This window comes from Pelodiscus sinensis, chromosome 25, assembly GCF_049634645.1.
Source record: "Pelodiscus sinensis isolate JC-2024 chromosome 25, ASM4963464v1, whole genome shotgun sequence".
Taxonomy (NCBI): domain Eukaryota; kingdom Metazoa; phylum Chordata; order Testudines; family Trionychidae; genus Pelodiscus; species Pelodiscus sinensis.
The window spans coordinates 14032672-14050064 of NC_134735.1; the positions used below are offsets into that span (position 1 = coordinate 14032672).

The following is a 17393-nucleotide window of genomic DNA, read 5'->3' on the forward strand; positions in this document are numbered from 1 at the left end:
CTTGCCCCCAGGGCTGCTCTGTCCCCTGGGCACCTTTCTCTGCTGAGCCACCTGAAGCCCTGGCAGTCAGATTCCCTGGGGCCTGGTGCTCAAGGCATCCTTAGGGCTTAACCCCTTCCTGCCCACAAGGTAGCCAAGGGACAGGAGGTGGCTGGGTTATGCTGGTGGCCAGCAGCAGATCAGAGGTTTCAGCTGCCTTTTGACACTGTGCAGGCAGGAAGAAGCGGGGGGGGGGGGGGAGGGGGGAGGGCGGGGAAGGGGGAAGGGGTGTTGGTGGGAAGAGATGAGCTCTGGAAACACACATCCACACCCTCCGTCTGGAAGCAGCTCCCGTCTCTTCCCTCCTGCAGTGTCAAAAGGCATCTGCTGGCCACGCTCAGGTGTGAACCCCTGCAGAAATCTGTGGAAGGGGGGTTGTGATCCCACATGCCCCCCATGTGTCACCTCGAGAAGACGCAGTGCCAGGTGCCAGGAGAGGTGCCAGCCAGGCATGGAGGGTGGAGAGCACGACGTCGAGAGGGCTGGCCCAGGTCACTCTGTCACCCTCATCGCTGTGTGAAAAAGGTGCCCAGGAATGTGTGTGTCACCTCTCTCTGGGCAAGCTTAAAGATAAGGAGGCAAATGGAAAGACCTCAGCTGTGCAGCCTTTCCTTGTCCTAGGGGCTCAGCCCACCGGCTGTGAATCTGGATGCCTGTACTGCGCAGTGCTGATGGTTTGCTGCTGAGCTCGCTTGAAGACAAGCCATTTCACTAGGTTTCCCACATGCAGCACAGGGAAATTCCTCCCTTCCCACCCGTTTTACCCGTCTGGGTAAGGTGGGTCTGCAGGCCCTGCTGATGCACTGTCACTGCTGGTACCAAAGGGCTTCTAACAAAGCGAAACCTTCCCTCCCTGCCCCCTCCAAGGGCAGTAGTTACTCCAACAATGCTTCACTTCGAGGGTACCGCTCCTGGTCCTAAGGAAGGTGGAGAGGAGCCAAGGAGGAAGCTGTCTCAGGCTTCCCACGAGGGAGTAACAATCATACAATCCTAGTAAGGATTATTTTGCCAGCACTTGATTTCTGCCCGTGGAATGCAGGCGAGTCCCAGACTCCACCAGCAGCCCGGGGACCACCCAAGGCGCAGGACGCTGCTACCTTCTCTGGAATTCAGCAACTTTTTGGTTCACTCAGTTCGGGCCACTCTCCAGCTTGTCACTCGAGGGCAGGGCACGCCCCATCGGGAGGCTATTTGAAGAGGCTCCCGTGTGCACCATTCTCCAAACGGAGCGGAGAGGGAGCGAGAGGGCGAGCTGTCAGTCGGAAACCTGCCCTGCCCCGCTCGCTCAGGATGTGCGACAGCTTTGGAGCAATAACCGGGGCTCTGCTCCTCCTCCTCCTCACGCCTGCTGCCGAGGTATGTATTGGACTGCGGTCGTTTTGTTTACTTGGAGGAGCTTTGCAGCTGCTTGTTTTGATGGGGGCAGGATGCTTTTTGCAAGCCGAAGGGGGGCAGCTGCCACCTGCCTCTGGCAGCTCCCAGGAGTTAGCAGATAACTTTGCATCTAGCCTCACTGCGAAGCAAAGTGACACTCGGGTGGGCACGCTGCTGCCAGCGACCCCACAGTGCCCTGCATCCTGGGATCTCCAAGCACTGTGCAAACATACACGGAGGAAGCGCCCCCATGCTCTCCTGAGGTAGGTATTATCCCCGAGTTCCAGGAGGGGAACCCAAGGCACAGAGGTCAAACAACTTACTCCCGGCATTACCCGCCAAGTGTGCACTGCCAGGGGTAAACCCTTGATAGCTCAGCCTTGTGCTGGCCTCCCTGTGGAGGGAAACAGCTGCTACTAAACCCCAGCTCTGTGCTCCTTGAAAGGAGTCTGACATCCGAAGGAGAAATTCATTGGAAGCTCTGCAGGGGCAGGTCCGAGTCTCCATGCGCTTTGTGGAGCTCTGATTCTGATGGGGCCTTTGCATGTGACCACAATACAAGTGACAGCCGCGGGGACATTATTAATCATCATGATGATTTGTTATTATTGAGCCTAAATTGTACTAATCACCTTGCAGACCAGGAAGGAGCCAAGGTTCCTGGTGCCGGTAGCTCAAGAGTTAACTGGAATTTGGTGGCTGATGTAAGCAAAATGCTTTAGGTACCTGAACTCTGCCTATTGATTGTTGCTGGTAGCACCAAAAACGTGCTCCATTATCATCCAAGAAAGCGACTGTTGATCTCTGCACTGAGAAGCTTATAACGGTACCAGGGTCAGGGCAGTTTCTGCGCTTAGGGAAACGACTGAACTTTTTGGGGTAGGGAGAGCCTGTCTTTTTCTTCTGTGGTTGTGCAGTTCCTTGAGCAATGGGCTCCTGGTCTGTGACCGAGGATCCTGAGTTACAGTAACGGACGTAATAAATAATAATCCTCCCCCCCCACACACACACAGTTTCTGAAACACTTTATGGTCAAACTTTGGCCACACATTTGATTTACCCAAATGAGATCATGTTCTCAAGCATCCGCTGAGTGCTTTGAAAATGGGACTTTGGACTCCAGTTCTCTTCCTAGCTCTGGGAGGGGAGCAAGGGTCTGGTGGCTGGAACAGAGGAGCAAGAGCTTCTGAGCTCTGCTCCTAGGTCTTGAGGAGTGTCAGCTACTGGTCAGAACGGAGCACGTGGATTCAGGACCCCTTGTCTCTTGCTATGTCTACACTACACTTCTTTTTCCTATTCTTTTTTTGGAAGAGGCTTCCTTCCGAAATTTGGCCCGTCTACACTGGGCCAAATTTTGGAAAAACCTCCTCTTTCAGAAGAGCCCTTCTTCCATGTGGAAGGAGGAAGACAGGGCTTCTGAAAGAGTGCGTCTGCTCTTCCGAAAATAATTTCTGAATAGTAGTTGCGTTCCCTGGACGTGGCTGAGTTTTTCCAGGATACCTCCAGTATCCTGGGAAAGCTCTGTAGTGTAGACTTAGTCTTGGTGTCGCTACTGTCAACTCTGCCACTGACTTGTGTGACCTTGGGCACCTCTCTTTGCATCCATTTTCCCTATATATGTGAAAGGGAATAGAGACTCTTTCTTATCACACCAGGGGGTTGTAAGGCCTAGTTTATCAGTGCCTGTCAGGGTGGGTAAAGTGGTGTTATCCAAATTAGTTCAGTGTTAGGAGCATTGGAATGATCATGATTTGCATCCTTTCTTAGCTTTCTTAGCTGTGGTCAGTGTCATCCCATACAAAAAGCATCAACCGTACCTGCCTTTTGTCTTGCACCTGTCATCCCAGGCACGGTGAGTGCTTTGTAAACATTTCACCGAGCCTTACAACACCCTTCCATGCTTTTTTGATTGGGATCATGGTCCAAAAAGCAGCAACAACAAAGAAAGGTTTTATTTTTAGTGAGCCTGCTTAGCTCACTAACTGGCCCTGAGATTTCCCTACTGGAGAGCCAGCAGCTGCAGAGAAGTGAGCCGGTTTTCTCCACCCTGCCCCAGATTCTGCACCAGGGCGAAGAGTTATGTGAAGCAAAAAGAACATTGCTCATCTCTCTTCTTCCAGGGACCTCGGCACAGCCCACAGTGCCGGCAGTTAGCAATCTTGTTTTGACTTGTCTACTCAGCCGCTGGGACCTGGGAGCCAGTGATGGAGAATATATACGCAGCTTGGAGATGTGATTCTGCTAGTCAGCTTTTTGCCCACAACGGCAGCTCAGTCTGCGCTCAAGGCTCCTAGGAGTGGCAGCTTCGCAAATGAAGTTTGTGATGCATTCCAGATCTGTCAGCCTAACCAGAGGCTGGGGAACCATGGGTTTTGGCTTCTTTTTCTTTTTCAATTCCAGTAGCTCTCATCGGGTATGTCTACACTACCCCGCTAGTTCGAACTAGCGGGGTAATGTAGGCATACCGCACTTGCAAATGAAGCCCGGGATTTGAATTTCCCGGGCTTCATTTGCATAAGCCGGGCGCCGCCATTTTTAAATGCCGGCTAGTTCGAACCCCGTGCAGCGTGGCTACACGCAGCACGGAGTAGCTAGTTCGGATTAGGCTTCTAATCCGAACTAGCTGTACTCCTCGTGGAATGATCTCTGGGGTGGAACATAGCCCTCTCTGGGGTGGAACATAGCAGCCTAGCAGTGCACAGGGGCATCACACAGCAGTTAAACACTGGAGGTGAAGAATCACCCCTTATTCTGGTAAAACTATGCAGTGGGCATGTTGGTGTGCAGGCTGTAGCTCCCCACATGGGAAAGCCAGGACGCTAGGGCTAACACCATTTTTTAAATGGAACGGGAGCTCTTTAATGACCTTAGTTTTATATCCCCTGCCATGTACAGCAGCTGGGCGTTGGTCCAGCAGAGGCAGTAGGAGAAGGCTGCCACCTACTGAATCACCAACAGAACTTCCAGCATCCTGGCTTTTCAGAGAATCATAGAACACTAGAACTGGAAGGGACCTCGAAAGGTCATCAAGTCCAGTCCCCTACCCTCACGGCAGGACCCAGGACTGTCTAGACCATCCCTGATAGATGTCTATGTAACCTGCTCTTAAATCTCTCCAGAGATGGAGATTCCACAACCTCCGCAGGCAACTTATTCCAGTGTTAAACTACCCTGACAGTTAGGAAGTTTTTCCCAATGTCCAGCCTAAACCTCCCTTGCTGCAGTTTAAGCCCATTGCTTCTTGCCTTTTCCTCAGAAGCCAAGGAGAACAATTTTTCTCCCTTCTCCTTGTGACACCCTTTTAGATACCTGAAAACCGCTATCATGTCCTCATCATGTCTCAGTCTTATCCTTTCTAAACTAAACAAGCCCAATTTTTTCAGTCTTCCTTCTTAGATCATGTTCTCTAGACCTTTAATCTTTCTTGTTGCTCTCCTCTGGACCTTTCCCAATTTGTCCACATCTTTCTTGAAAAGTGGTGCTGAGAACTGGACACAATACTCCAACTGAGGCCTAATCAGCGCAGAGTAGAGCGGAAGAATGACTTCTCGTGTCTTGCTCACAACACTCCTGTTAATGCATCTCAGAATCATGCAAAAGCGGCGAGGAGTCCTGTGGCACCTTATAGACTAACCGAAGTGTTGGAGCATAAGCTTTCATGGGCAAAGACCTACTTCGTCAGATGCATCTGACGAAGCAGGTCTTTGCCCATGAAAGCTTATGCTCCAACACTTCAATTAGTCTACAAGGTGCCACAGGACTCCTCGCCACTTTTGCAGATTCAGACTAACACGGCTACCCCTCTGATACTTCTCAGAATCATGTTTGCTTTTTTTTTTGCAACAGTGTCACACTGTTGACTCATATTTAGCTTGTGGTCCACAATGACCCCTAGATCACTTTCTGCAGTACTCCTTCCTAGACAGTCACTTCCCATTCTTTATGTGTGAAGCTGATTGTTCCTTCCTAAGTGGAGCACTTTGCATTTGTCTTTATTAAACCTGTTTACCTCAGACCATTTCTCCAGTTTGTCCAGATCATTTTGAATTATGACCCTGTCCTCCACAGCACTTGCATCCCCTCCCAGCTTGGTATAATCTGCAAATTTAATAAGCATACTCTCTATGCCAATATCTAAATTGTTGATGAAGATATTGAACAGAAACAGTCCCAAAACAGACCCCTGTGAAACCCTACTTGTTATGCCCTTCCAACAGGATTGTGAATCGTTAATAACTACTCTCTGAGAACAGTTATCTAGCCAGTTATGCACCCACCTTATAGTTGCCCCATCTAAGTTATATTTGCTTAGTTTATTGATAAGAAGATCATGTGAGACCATATCAAATGCCTTACTAAAGTCTAGGTATACCACATCCACTGCTTCACTCTTATCCACAAGACTTGTTATCCTATCAAAGAAAGCTATCAGATTGGTTTGACATGATTTGTTCTTTACAAATCAATGCTGGCTGTTATCTATCACCTTATTATATTCAGGTATTTGCAGATGACTTCCTTAATTACTTGCTCCATTATCTTTCCAGGCACAAAAGTTAAACTATTGGTCTGTAGTTTCCTGGGTTGTTCTTATTTTCCTTTTTATAGATGGACACTACATTTGCCCTTTTCCAGTCTTCTGGAATCTCTCCTGTCTTCCATGATTTTTCAAAGATGATAGCTAACGGCTCAGATACCTCCTCTATCAGCTCCTTGAGTATTCTAGGATGCATTTTATCAGGCCCTGGTGACCTGCAGACATCTAACTTTTCTAAGTGTTTTTTAACTTGTTCTTTTTTTATTTTATCTTCTAAACCTATCTCATTCCCACTAGTATTCACTATGTTAGGAATTCCTTAATCATCAGACTTCTTGGTGAAGACTGAAACAAAGAAGTTATTAAGCATCTCTGCCATTTCCAAGTTTCCTGTTACTGTTTCTCCCTCCTCACTGAGCAATGAGCCTACCCTGTCCTTGGTCTTCCTCTTACTTCTAATAAATTTATGTTTCCCTTTTTGTATGTAGCTAGTTTGAGCTCGTTTTGCACCTTTGCCTTTCTAATCTTGCTATACACTTTTAATCTATAAGGCAACACCTCCTCCTGAGTAAGTTGTACCCTTCTATACCAATATTCCCATCGTGTGCATTATCCCACCAAGTCTCTGTGATACCAACGATGTCATAGTTGTGTTTGTTTATTAGCACTTCAAGTTCTTCCTGCTTATCACCCAATACTTCTTGCATTTGTATATAGGCATCTAAGATATTGATTTGATCTTCCCCAGAGCTTTCTCATCCTTCCAGCTGGCTCAGCTCTGCTTTCCTCAGCAGAAATCCTGGTGGTGGCTTTCTGAAAGAAGAGAAGGACAGCTCTGAGTGCTTTGAGCCAGGAGGGCATTCCTTCCAAAAGGTCCCAAGGAAGGCGGACCATCCCAAGGTTCCTGAAAGGCAGGGTAAACCTCTCAAGTCTCCCTTGAAGTTGTGTGGCCTAGTGAACCTAGCAGCATGCTGGGACTTAGAAAACTGAGGTGGAGAAACTGAGGCACAGAGTGGTGAATGCATTGGCTCTGCTGCTGGGTGACTTTGGGCCAACCCATTCACCACTCCGTGCCTCAGTTTCTCCATCTGTAAAATGGGAATAATGATGGTGCCCTTTTTTGCAAAGTGCTTTTTGCTCTACTGATGAATGAGCCAGTCAGGTGGTTGTTGTTGCTGCCAGATGGAAGGAGTCTGATCCCACAGAGTGGCTAACTCCAAGCATTCACTGGCTCTGTTTGGGTGCGTCTAAACAGCACCCGGAATAAGCTACATAATTTGTACTTCGCAAATTGCGTAGCTTATTCTGAGTCTAGGTTGAAAGAGCTTATTTTGAAATTTGGCGCTGTGTAGACAATGCCCAATTTCAAATCAAGGCACTATTCTAACAAATCCCTTAACTCTCGTGGAATGAGAGTTACAGGGACACTGGACTAGCACGCCCGCGATTTTGGGAAATAGCAGGCACATTTAAAGATACAGCGTTGCTATTTCAGGATACTTCCGGTATCCTGAAATAGCGCTGCAGTCTAGACGTGCCCTTAGCGTTCAGAGTTGACTCTGCCCGCAAGGGGATTCCTCTTTCTTGAATGCCACTTGATCTTAGAGTATGAAGGGGTTTGCGCGTTGGGAGCTGCATGGGAGCAGCTGGGGAGGTGGGAAGTGGGAGGTGGGTTTATCCTGCAGGGCTGAGGGTGGGGCAGCAGATTCATGTGCTTTGATCTCTACCCGACTGGTTGTGAGAGGAAGAGTCTTATTTTCCCGGCTTGTCCTGCAGGCCGAGTCACCGGCGTGTTCATACCCGTGCCAGTGCCCCTCCCAGCCGCTGCAGTGCCCTGTTGGCACCAGCCACGTGTGGGATGCCTGTGGATGCTGTAAGGTGTGTGCCCGGCAGCTGGGTGAGCTGTGCTCCCTTCAGAAACCCTGCGATCACCACAAGGGACTCTACTGTGACTTCTCCAAAATCCACCGAGCCAGCGGGATCTGCTTAGGTGAGCAGCTGCGTCTCTCCCCCCGGCGGAGCTGCCCTGCTCCCAGTCCCACCTCCCATGGCAGAGCCGGGGGCACCTCCGAGCTTCCCTTTGGGAACACACTGCAGCAGACCAGACAAGGGTGTAAATGGGTCTCCTTATGCAGCTGTGTGGTGGAGCAGAAAGCATGGAACTGGCTAGAGGGCACAAGTCATAACTCAGATACAACCTCCTCACCTCAGTGCAGAGGGCAGAGGGTTTGGATTAAATCATAAAATCATAGAACACTAGAACTGGAAGGGACCTCGAGAGGTCATCAAGTCCAGTCCCCTGCCCTCACAGCAGGACCCAGCACCATTTAGCCCAGCCCTGACAGGTTTCTGTCTAACATGCTCCTCAATATCCCCAGAGATGGAGATTCCACAACTCCCCTACATAATTTATTCCAGTATTTAACCACCCTGACAGGTAGGAAGTTTTTCCTAATGTCCAACCTAAACCTCCCTTGCTGCAGTTTAAGCCCATTGCTTCTTGTTCTATCCTCAGAGACCAAGGAGGATAATTTTTCTCCCTCCTCCTCATGACACCCTTTTAGATACCTAAAAACCGCTAACATGTCCCCTCTCAGTCAAGCCCAATTCTTTCAGTCTTCCTTCATAGCTCATGTTCTCTAGATCTTTCATCATTCTTGTTGCTCTTCTCCGGACCCTCTCCAATTTCTTGAAAAGTGGTGCTGAGAACTGGACACAATGCTCCATTTGAGGCCTCATCAATGCAGAGCAGAGCGGAAGAATGACTTCTCGTGTCTTGCTCACAACACTCCTGTTAATGCAACCCAGAATTGTGTTGGGTATTTTTGCAACAGCATCACACTGCTGACTCATATTTAGCTTGTGGTCCACTGTGACCCCTAGATTCCTCTCTGCAGAATGAATGGATCCAATCGGCATTACCGTCGTGCAGTGCTGGGTTTAAACACAATGCATTGTCTGCTGATGGCAGACTGTCCTCTGGCCTCTCCCAATAGGGATTTCTGGGTCAGACCCCAAACCCAAGGCTCCCTGGCCTGTAGTCCTGGTGCACTGTGGTACCAGCCTTCCCGAGATGAGAGACTGATTTCACTACTTCATGTTAATGGGGGAGATTTGCAAGGGCCCTAAGTCCCATTTGTGCCTAACTCTAATTGTGCTCAGTCTTATCAATGGGACTCACAACATGGCCCTAAGTGGTGGTGAAGAACCATTGCCCTGGGCCCAGGCTGTCCAGAACTATGGGGGGCTTGGGGTCCTGCCTTAAGCCTGTCCTTACTCAAAAACAGCTCTAGATACGAGGGGACCCACAGAGAGCTCCCAGCAGTCGCTCTTCCTCCAGGGATGTGTCAGGCCCAGGCTAGATCCGCACACGGGGGTGTTGCTGAACGGTCGGCCAGCTTCTCCATCGTGCCTGCTCCTCGTGATTCCGGCAGCCTCCAGCTTCCTGCCCGGGCGCTCATGCGGTCGCGTAGGTCTCTGTGCCAGGGTCAGTCCTGCAGGGTGCTAGTGCCCTCTGCTGTAACGTAACAGGCCAACGCCAGCATCTCATGCCTCTGCTGCTGTGTCCAGCCAAAGCACTTAGCTGGAGTTGTAGCAACCAAGGCTTGGACCAGACCTCCTGGTCACCTAGTCCCTCCCCGGCACGGAGACAGGGTTTTACCAGCTCCTTTCGGGCACGGGGCTCGGCCATGCAGCTTTGAGCAGAGCTGTCCCGGACATGACCCCGGCGCGTTACTGGCTTGGTCGATGGGCTTGTGAACAGGGTGGTCACAGCCAGCCCCCTCATGTTTGGATGGGGGCTCAGTTTGCTGCTGGTGAAACTGCCCTTGTCCAGCCATGCAAATTGAGCCAAAAGGGCTTGCTTCCCTGGGGGGAGGGGTGCAGCCGGGTCCTCGGTGGAGTCAGGGCGGCTCAGGCTCCCTCACATGGGCACGTGAAACTGGCTGCTTGGGGCCCCAGACGCAGGCTCACCCCCCAGAAGTTGTAGGCGTCAAGCGGGGGGAGTTTTCTGTCCAGCTCGCTGGCTGACGCTCACACGCTTTGATTCCGGGTTTGTGCGTAATCCCGAGAGCACGAGGCCTGGCCTTTTTCTACTGAATCTCCCCCTCCCCCGTCTCTCCCCACAGCCCATGACGGGGCGACCTGCGACCTGCTGGGGAAGATCTATCACAACGGCGAGAGCTTCCAGCCCACCTGCCAGCTGCAGTGCATCTGCATGGACGGCGCCATCGGCTGCATCCCCTTGTGCGCCCAGGACCTGCGGCTCCCCTCCCCAGACTGCCCGAGCCCCCGCCGGGTGACACTCCAGGCCCAGTGCTGCGAGGAGTGGATTTGCCAAGGGGGCAGCCAGGAAAATCGCTTTGAAACAACCAGGGCCGGTGAGCAGGCTGGTGGGGGAGGGAATGTCTTTTATTGGGCCAGCTTCTGGTGGTGAGACCAGCTTTCCTGGGGTCTGGGAAAGTGTCCCAGCCCTATGCAGGGTGGGACCGATTGTTTCGTGTCCGGGGTTAGCTCAATTTTCCTACTATTCAAGGTACAGCGGCCTGTTAACACCCCGGTTAGTAATGGGGCACCTCCTGCTGGTAGCCCTGGGAATTAGTGCTTGTCAGCTGCTTGCTGGATGCCTCCCTCTGGCCGGTGCCTCCCCCTGTCCTCACTTCACTCTCCAGTCCAGACCTGCGTCACTCTGGACCGCAGTGTCCTCCAGCAGTGCCCACTGCAGTGTCTCGGCCCCGTTCCGGGGGGTGTTTATCAGGATCCTCCCCTCCCAGTTCTGACCCTCCTTGTCTCAGTGACCCACTGCCAGGCTTCATCTAGCCCCTGCCTCGGGGCCCACTGCACTCTGGAATGGCCACTCAGCATTGGCAAGGGGGACGTGGGGTGGACCTCTGCCTTTTTCTAGCTCAGCTATCTCCCGGCAGCCCTGGTACTCTCAGGCCTTGCCTCAGACCCTGCAGCCTGGGATGAGGGCAGGCCAGAGCTTCCCAGCTCTGCCTGCCTTTCCCCAGCCCTGCCCTGTCTCAGGGAGCCTCTGGATTCCCTGGCAGCCAGGCCCATCCTACTCCTCACCTAGAGCCAGAGTGAGTCCCCCGCCAGGAGCCCTTCTTTATATAGCCCCCAGCTGGGCCCTAATCATCAATAACTGCCTCAGCTGGGGCTTCGCTGTCAGCCCTCACTCAGGGCTGGGTTTTGCCCTTTAAGGGCCAGTGCAGGGCAGACACCCTGGCTACGTCTACACTGGCATGATTTTCCGGAAATGCTTTTAACGGAAAACTTTTCCGTTAAAAGCATTTTCGGAAAAGCGTGTCTAGATTGGCAGAACGCTTTTCCGGAAAAGCACTTTTTGTGGAAAAGCGTCCGTGGCCAATCTAGACGCAATTTTCCGCAAAAAAGCCCCGATCGCCATTTTCGCAATCGGGGCTTTTTTGCGGAAAACAGAACTATGCTGTCTACACTGGCCCTTTCGGGCAAAAGTCTTTTGGAAAAAGACTTTTGCCCGAATGGGAGCAGCATAGTATTTCCGGAAAAGCACTGATGATTTTACATGAGATCGTCAGTGCTTTTCCGGAAATTCAAGCGGCCAGTGTAGACAGCTGGCAAGTTTTTCCTGGAAAATCAGATGATTTTCCGGGAAAAACTTGCCAGTGTAGACACAGCCCCTGGCTGCATCTAGACTGGTCTGATTTTCCACAAATGCTTTTAACAGAAAAGTTTTTCCGTTAAAAGCATTTGCAGAACAGAGCGTCTAGATTGGCACGGATGCTTTTGCGCAAAAGCACTTTTTGCGGAAAAGAGTCCGTAGCCAATCGAGACACGGTTTTGCGCAAGAAAGTCCCACTTGCCATTTTCGCCATTGGGGCTTTTTTGCGCAAAACAGTTTTTAGCTGTCTACACTGGCCCTCTTGTGCAAATACATCTGCGCAAGAGGGCTTTTTCCCAAACGGGAGCAGCATAGTATTTGCGCAAGAACACTGACAATCTTACATGAGATCATCAGTGTTCTTGTGCAAATTCAAGCGGCCAGTGTAGACAGCTGGCAAGTTTTTCCGCAAAAGCAGTTGCTTTTGCGGAAAAACTTGCCAGTCTAGACGCAGCACCTGTCAGAGGTAGAAAGGAGGGCTAGTGGGTTACAGTTTGTAAAATAAACCCTAAATGCAGCGCTGCTCAGTCCATGATCGCTAATCTCTGCCGTGTTATCAAAACCCGTAAGTCCTGTGGCACTGTAAAGACTAACACAAATCTTTGGGCACAAGCTTTCGTAGGCTGGAGCCTACTTCCTCAGCTGCATGAATCGGAAACTTCAGTCTGGCAGGGATACAAGTGCATAGAGGTAGGCTTGCCAGATGCTTTCACCAAAAATCCCAAACATGGCAGGAAAAAAACGGGAGGCCAAACTTCTTGTTAAGCAAAAAACAAACCCGGAGACGGAAGTTGTTGAGCAAAAAAAAAAAAAAAAGTCCCCACCAGCCTTCCAGCCAAGAAAACCAGAAAGCACCGGACATTTTCCACCTGGCATCCCTACATCGGTTGGAGTGTTACATTGCTATGCACCGGGCCAGTTCAGTCAGGGTAGATGAGGCCTGCTCCCAACAGCTGATGAGAAGGCGAGGATACCAAAAGGGGGAATTCCTTTTTGCAGTGAGTTAGCCACTCCCTGGCCGTGAACCTTGTGCCAGGTCCCTGAAGGCTCTCTTGTGTCTCCCTTGACCTGGGGCAGTTCACAGGCAGAACCCAGCGCCGAGGCCTGAGCTGAATGGCCTCCAGAACTGCCTCGTCCAGACCACGGCGTGGAGTGCCTGCTCCAAGAGCTGCGGGATGGGCATCTCCACCCGCGTCACTAACGACAACCCCCAGTGCCGCCCGGAGAAGGAGAGCCGGCTCTGCCTGGTCCGGCCCTGTGACTTCCTCCTGGAGCAGATCATCAAGGTACGGGGCCCCCAGTGTCTGTGAGACCAGACTGGGGGGGGGCAGGGCTGGGGTGGGTCAGACAAGGGAGGATGGGGCTGAATACCCGGTAGTGGGTAGCTGACGGCCTTTCCCTTGGACTCTGAGCACAAGCTGCCACTAGCTCGCTGGCTGGCAAAGGCATGAGGAGCCTGCCTGCCCAGCTGCAATGCCAGTGTCGTCTGTTTGACACAGCTCAGGGATCATACTCGGGAGCGCTTCAAGGCATCAAACAGGACATGAGATGGGTGAGCCAGTGCTCCGAGTTGGTGCAGCCAATCCTTTCCCTTAGGTGCCAGCTGGTGGGTCTTGTTCCCATGCCCAGAGTTGAACTGGTCTCCAGGTTTAAGGAGTTTTTCCCAAGTCGGGAGGAGAGGGGAGCTTCACCTTTTCTGCGGTGTGGGGCACGGCTCAGTCCCTCAGTCATCCGGCCATGTCTCACCCAACCAATTCCCTACCATTGCGGAGGCCTTGGGCATGGGTGACCCCGCAGTGCTGTGCCCGGGACACAGTCCAGGAGGTCAGACTAGACGGTCCCTTGTGGCCTTTCAGTCTGTAAGTGTGTGCTCAGGAGGCCACCCGCTCGCTCCTCAAGACACCGGTCATTGCACACCCCTCCCGGCTCACATTCAAAGCCCCCTTCAGCCCTGGCATAGGCAGGGGCCAGCTTCTCCTAGTGATCCAGAGCCTGAACTGAGCGTGCTCTGCAGGTCCATCAAGGACACTACCAGACATAGCCTCATCCCTCCAGGCCTCAAAGACAAGGGGGTGTTTGGAACATGAGTTCTCCCTAATCGTGCATCACATGCAGCAGGGCTACTCAACTTTGGAAGCCCCGGGGGCCACAGTGATACTCTCAGCACATGCCGAGGGCCACCACTTAAGTGTTGGTGCAGACACATGCAAATATATGCAAATAGCTTCTGTCACACTGATGGGCGTGAATACAAAGATTAAGCCCTAAGCAGTAGCACTGGACCCAAACGTGGCCCGTGGGAGCCAGTCAGCATCTCTCAGGCTCTGCCCACAAGCCTAAGCAGCCAGCACGTCCCACAATGCCCCAGTGGTCCCGGCACCTCCTTCCTGGGGGCCAGAGACGCCGATACCCTGCACCCGCCTGTTCCAGCCAGCCCGTCCACTTGCGTCTCTCCATGCTCACCCCACCTGGGAGATGCCTCGCTGTTGTGGGGCGTGTTCCCAGTGGAGGCCACGTTCAAAGGATCTTGCCCACGGACACGTGGTGAGCCCTGTGTAAACCCAAACTGCACCACGGGCCACAAACAAATGGACTGCGGGCCACATGGGCCCACGGGCCACCTGCCCTATGCAACCACACTTAAGTTGCGGCCCTCGGCATGTGCTGTGAGTATCATTAGAAGCCCCGGGGCCACAAAATCGAGCAGCCCAGCTATACATATAGGCTGTGTCCACACTGGCATGATTTTGCACAAATACTTTTAACCGAAGAGTTTTTCCATTAAAAGTATTTGCGCAAGAGAGCGTCTACACTGGCATGTGCCTTTGCGCAAGAGATGTGCTTTTGCGCAAGAGCATCCGTGCCAGTGTAGACGCTCTCTTGCGCAAGAAAGCTCCGATGGCTATTTTAGCCATCGGGCTTTCTTGCGCAAGAAATTAACGTTGCTGTCTACACTGGCCTCTTGTGCAAGAATACTTGCGCAAGAGGGCTTATCCCTGAGCGGGCGCGTCGGACTATTTGCACAAGAAGCACTGATTTTGTACATTACAATGTCAGTGTTTTTGCGCAAATACTCGCGGCCAGTGTAGACAGGCGGCAAGATTTTGCGCAAAAGCGGCCACTTTTGTGCAAAATCTTGCCAGTGTAGATGCAGCCATACATTGTACCTATTGGGTCCAATCCTGAGAGGTGCTGAGCCCCTTCCACTCCTATTGACATCAGTGAGAAATGAGCCACTGGCTCCTGGCAGGATCAGGTCCCATAGCCAGGGCTGGTCAAAAACGTTATGTCTTTATAGAGAGAGTGAAAAATGGTGTTTGGGCTCAGTCGAAGAGTCACCCAGAGTTCTTTGGAAATCCCTGTTTTTCCTCCAATCTTTTAAAACATTGTAAAAATGTTAACAAAAGGCTGTTTCATTTTGGTGGGGGAATTCCTGCTTCTTGCTTTTTAATCTGTTTCCTGACAGCTTTATTTCGCTACTTTGCCTCGACAGAGACCATGACACTGAAAAAAAAAAATGTTTCCAAAAACTGGAATAAATAACACTCATTTTGAATTTTTTCCCTAGAAAACCAATGCATTACAACCCACACAAACCCACTTGTGTTTCCTTTGGCAGTTTTTCTACCCCACACAGGTACCTTTTCCCATTCCGTGATCCCAGATTGCTGGGTTAACCCTTCCCTCCCTGCTGCTCTCTCCCCAGAAAGGAAAGAAGTGTGTGCGGACCCCAAAGCCTCGCCAGGGAATCCGCTTGGAGTTCTCAGGCTGCACCAGCAGCCGCTTTTACCGGCCCAAGTTCTGCGGCAGCTGCACAGACGGACGCTGCTGCACGCCGCACAGCACCAGCACCGTGGAGGTGGAGTTCAAGTGCCCAGAGGGAGACGTCTTCCAGCATAAGATAATGTTCATCAAGACGTGCTCCTGCCACCGGGACTGTCCCAGAGACAACGACGTCTTCCTGGCCACCTACCGCAGATGGATGATTGGAGACCATGTCAAGCTAGAGAGGCAGTAGCCACTCCTCTCCCTGATCTCTGGGCCAGTGCATTGAGTGCTCTCGAATGCCTGCTCCCTGAATCCCAGGACATGGCCGTCTCTCCCCTACCCCAGGGACTCTTTGGCACTGGGGCACCTGGCCAACGAGCCAAGCAGCGTGGAGGAGCAGCTCCTGGGCCCCCTGTGAGTGGGGATCTTGGACGATGCCAATCCTGCTGAGCTGGTTCCTTTTGTGGACGTGGAGGCAGAATGGAGCTAGGCTGGAAAGAGAAGTGGGCCTGGCCTGAAATCCCGATCCACATTGCCCACGCGCCCAGGCCGTCTGGATCTGGATCTAAGTCTTGTGGCCTGGGCCCATTCCTAGCTGAAAGTGCAGTGGGGGAACAATTCCCTTAAAGCTGCTGGCAGCAAAGCCAGGGCAGGAGGCAAAGGAGAGGCCCAGGAAGTGAGAGGCCCTGCATCGGTGTGCCAGCACAGTTCCCCATTATCTGTCCGCAGTGCGGCCCTGTGCATGGCCCAGGGTGGGTGAGTGGGGTGGTTGTCAGTGACTCTGAACTGACTGACACCTGCCACAGCTCGGTGCTGTGGGACCAATGCTCCTCCCTGGCATCAGCCGCTTTTCAAAAGCCAGGGAGAAGAGGAGAGAGGGAAACAATGGGAGCCAGCCCATCCTATTGCAGGCACCTCTTGGGCCTGGGAGGCTTTCTTTGGAAAATCCAAACCCCGGCCAAGACGTCCCCATAGATGATGGGACTGCGCCAGGCTGTCCCTCTGCCCACTGTCAGTGCTGAAAGGGCGCCTCCAGGGCAGGCCTCGGCACTTTTTCAAACCAGAGAGCCAAACGACATGCAAATTCAGAGCAAGTGGTCAGCAAAGGGCCCATTTGCATGATTAAAAAATACAATGTACTATTATTGATAGTTGACATGACTGATAATAGCATTACATGAAACATTGTACTCGCACTTTCAGAGAATCCTAGAACACTGGGACTGGAAGGGACCTCGAGAGGTCATCGAGTCCAGTCCCCTGCCCTCACGGCAGGATCAACCACCATCTAGACCATCCCTGACAGGTGTCTGTCCAACCTGCTCTTCAATATCTCCAGAGATGGAGATTCCACAACCCCCCTGGACAATTCATTCCAGTGTTTAACCACCCCGACAATTAGAAAGTTTTTCCTAATATCCAAACTAAACCTCCCTTGCTGCAGTTCAAGCCCATTGCTGCTTGTCCTATCCTCAGAGGTCAAGAAGAACGATTTTTCTCCCTCCTCCTTGTGACATCCTTTTAGATACTTGAAAACCACTAACATGTCCCCTCTCAGTCTTCTCCTTTCCAAACTAAACAAACCCAATTGCTTCAGCCTCGCCTCATAGCTCTTTATTTCAGGGGACTTCTGCTCCTGCATCATTTTGGACATTTCTTTGAAGGTTTACGTCATAACTGGTAACATTCAGCTTCATGCACCATTCAGGCTGTCTTCTGTCAATCTTGAGCACAAAGTACCCTTGATGTGACCTGCTCCCCTTGCTCTCTTCCTCCCTGGTACTCACACCCTCACCACCCTCTGCCCCAGTTCTCCTCATGCTCCTCTGCGCCCTCACACATGACTTGCTCCACCCCCCACCTTCCTCATGCCCACCCCTCCTTTCAACACCTCTTTTCCCAGGACCCACTCTTCCCCTCCCCTCTTGTTTCCTCTTGCCCACATTACCCCTCCCCTCTCCTCTCCCAGCATCACCCTGTCCCCTCTCCTCTCCCACTCCCACTGACACCTTTGCTTTGTGTCTTCACTCACTT

General features: G+C 51.9%; 1 protein-coding gene across 1 annotated transcript; it reads left to right on the forward strand.

The window, feature by feature from the left end:
• Window positions 1-290: 290 nt before the first annotated feature.
• On the forward strand, window positions 291-16324 carry LOC102444334 (CCN family member 2-like). The gene is made up of 5 exons (XM_075909040.1): window positions 291-1395; window positions 7727-7940; window positions 10078-10329; window positions 12669-12877; window positions 15298-16324. The coding sequence occupies exons 1-5, from the start codon at window positions 1330-1332 to the stop codon at window positions 15607-15609; spliced, it is 1053 nt and encodes a 350-aa protein (XP_075765155.1). The 5' UTR covers window positions 291-1329; the 3' UTR covers window positions 15610-16324.
• The last annotated feature ends 1069 nt before the right edge of the window (window positions 16325-17393 follow it).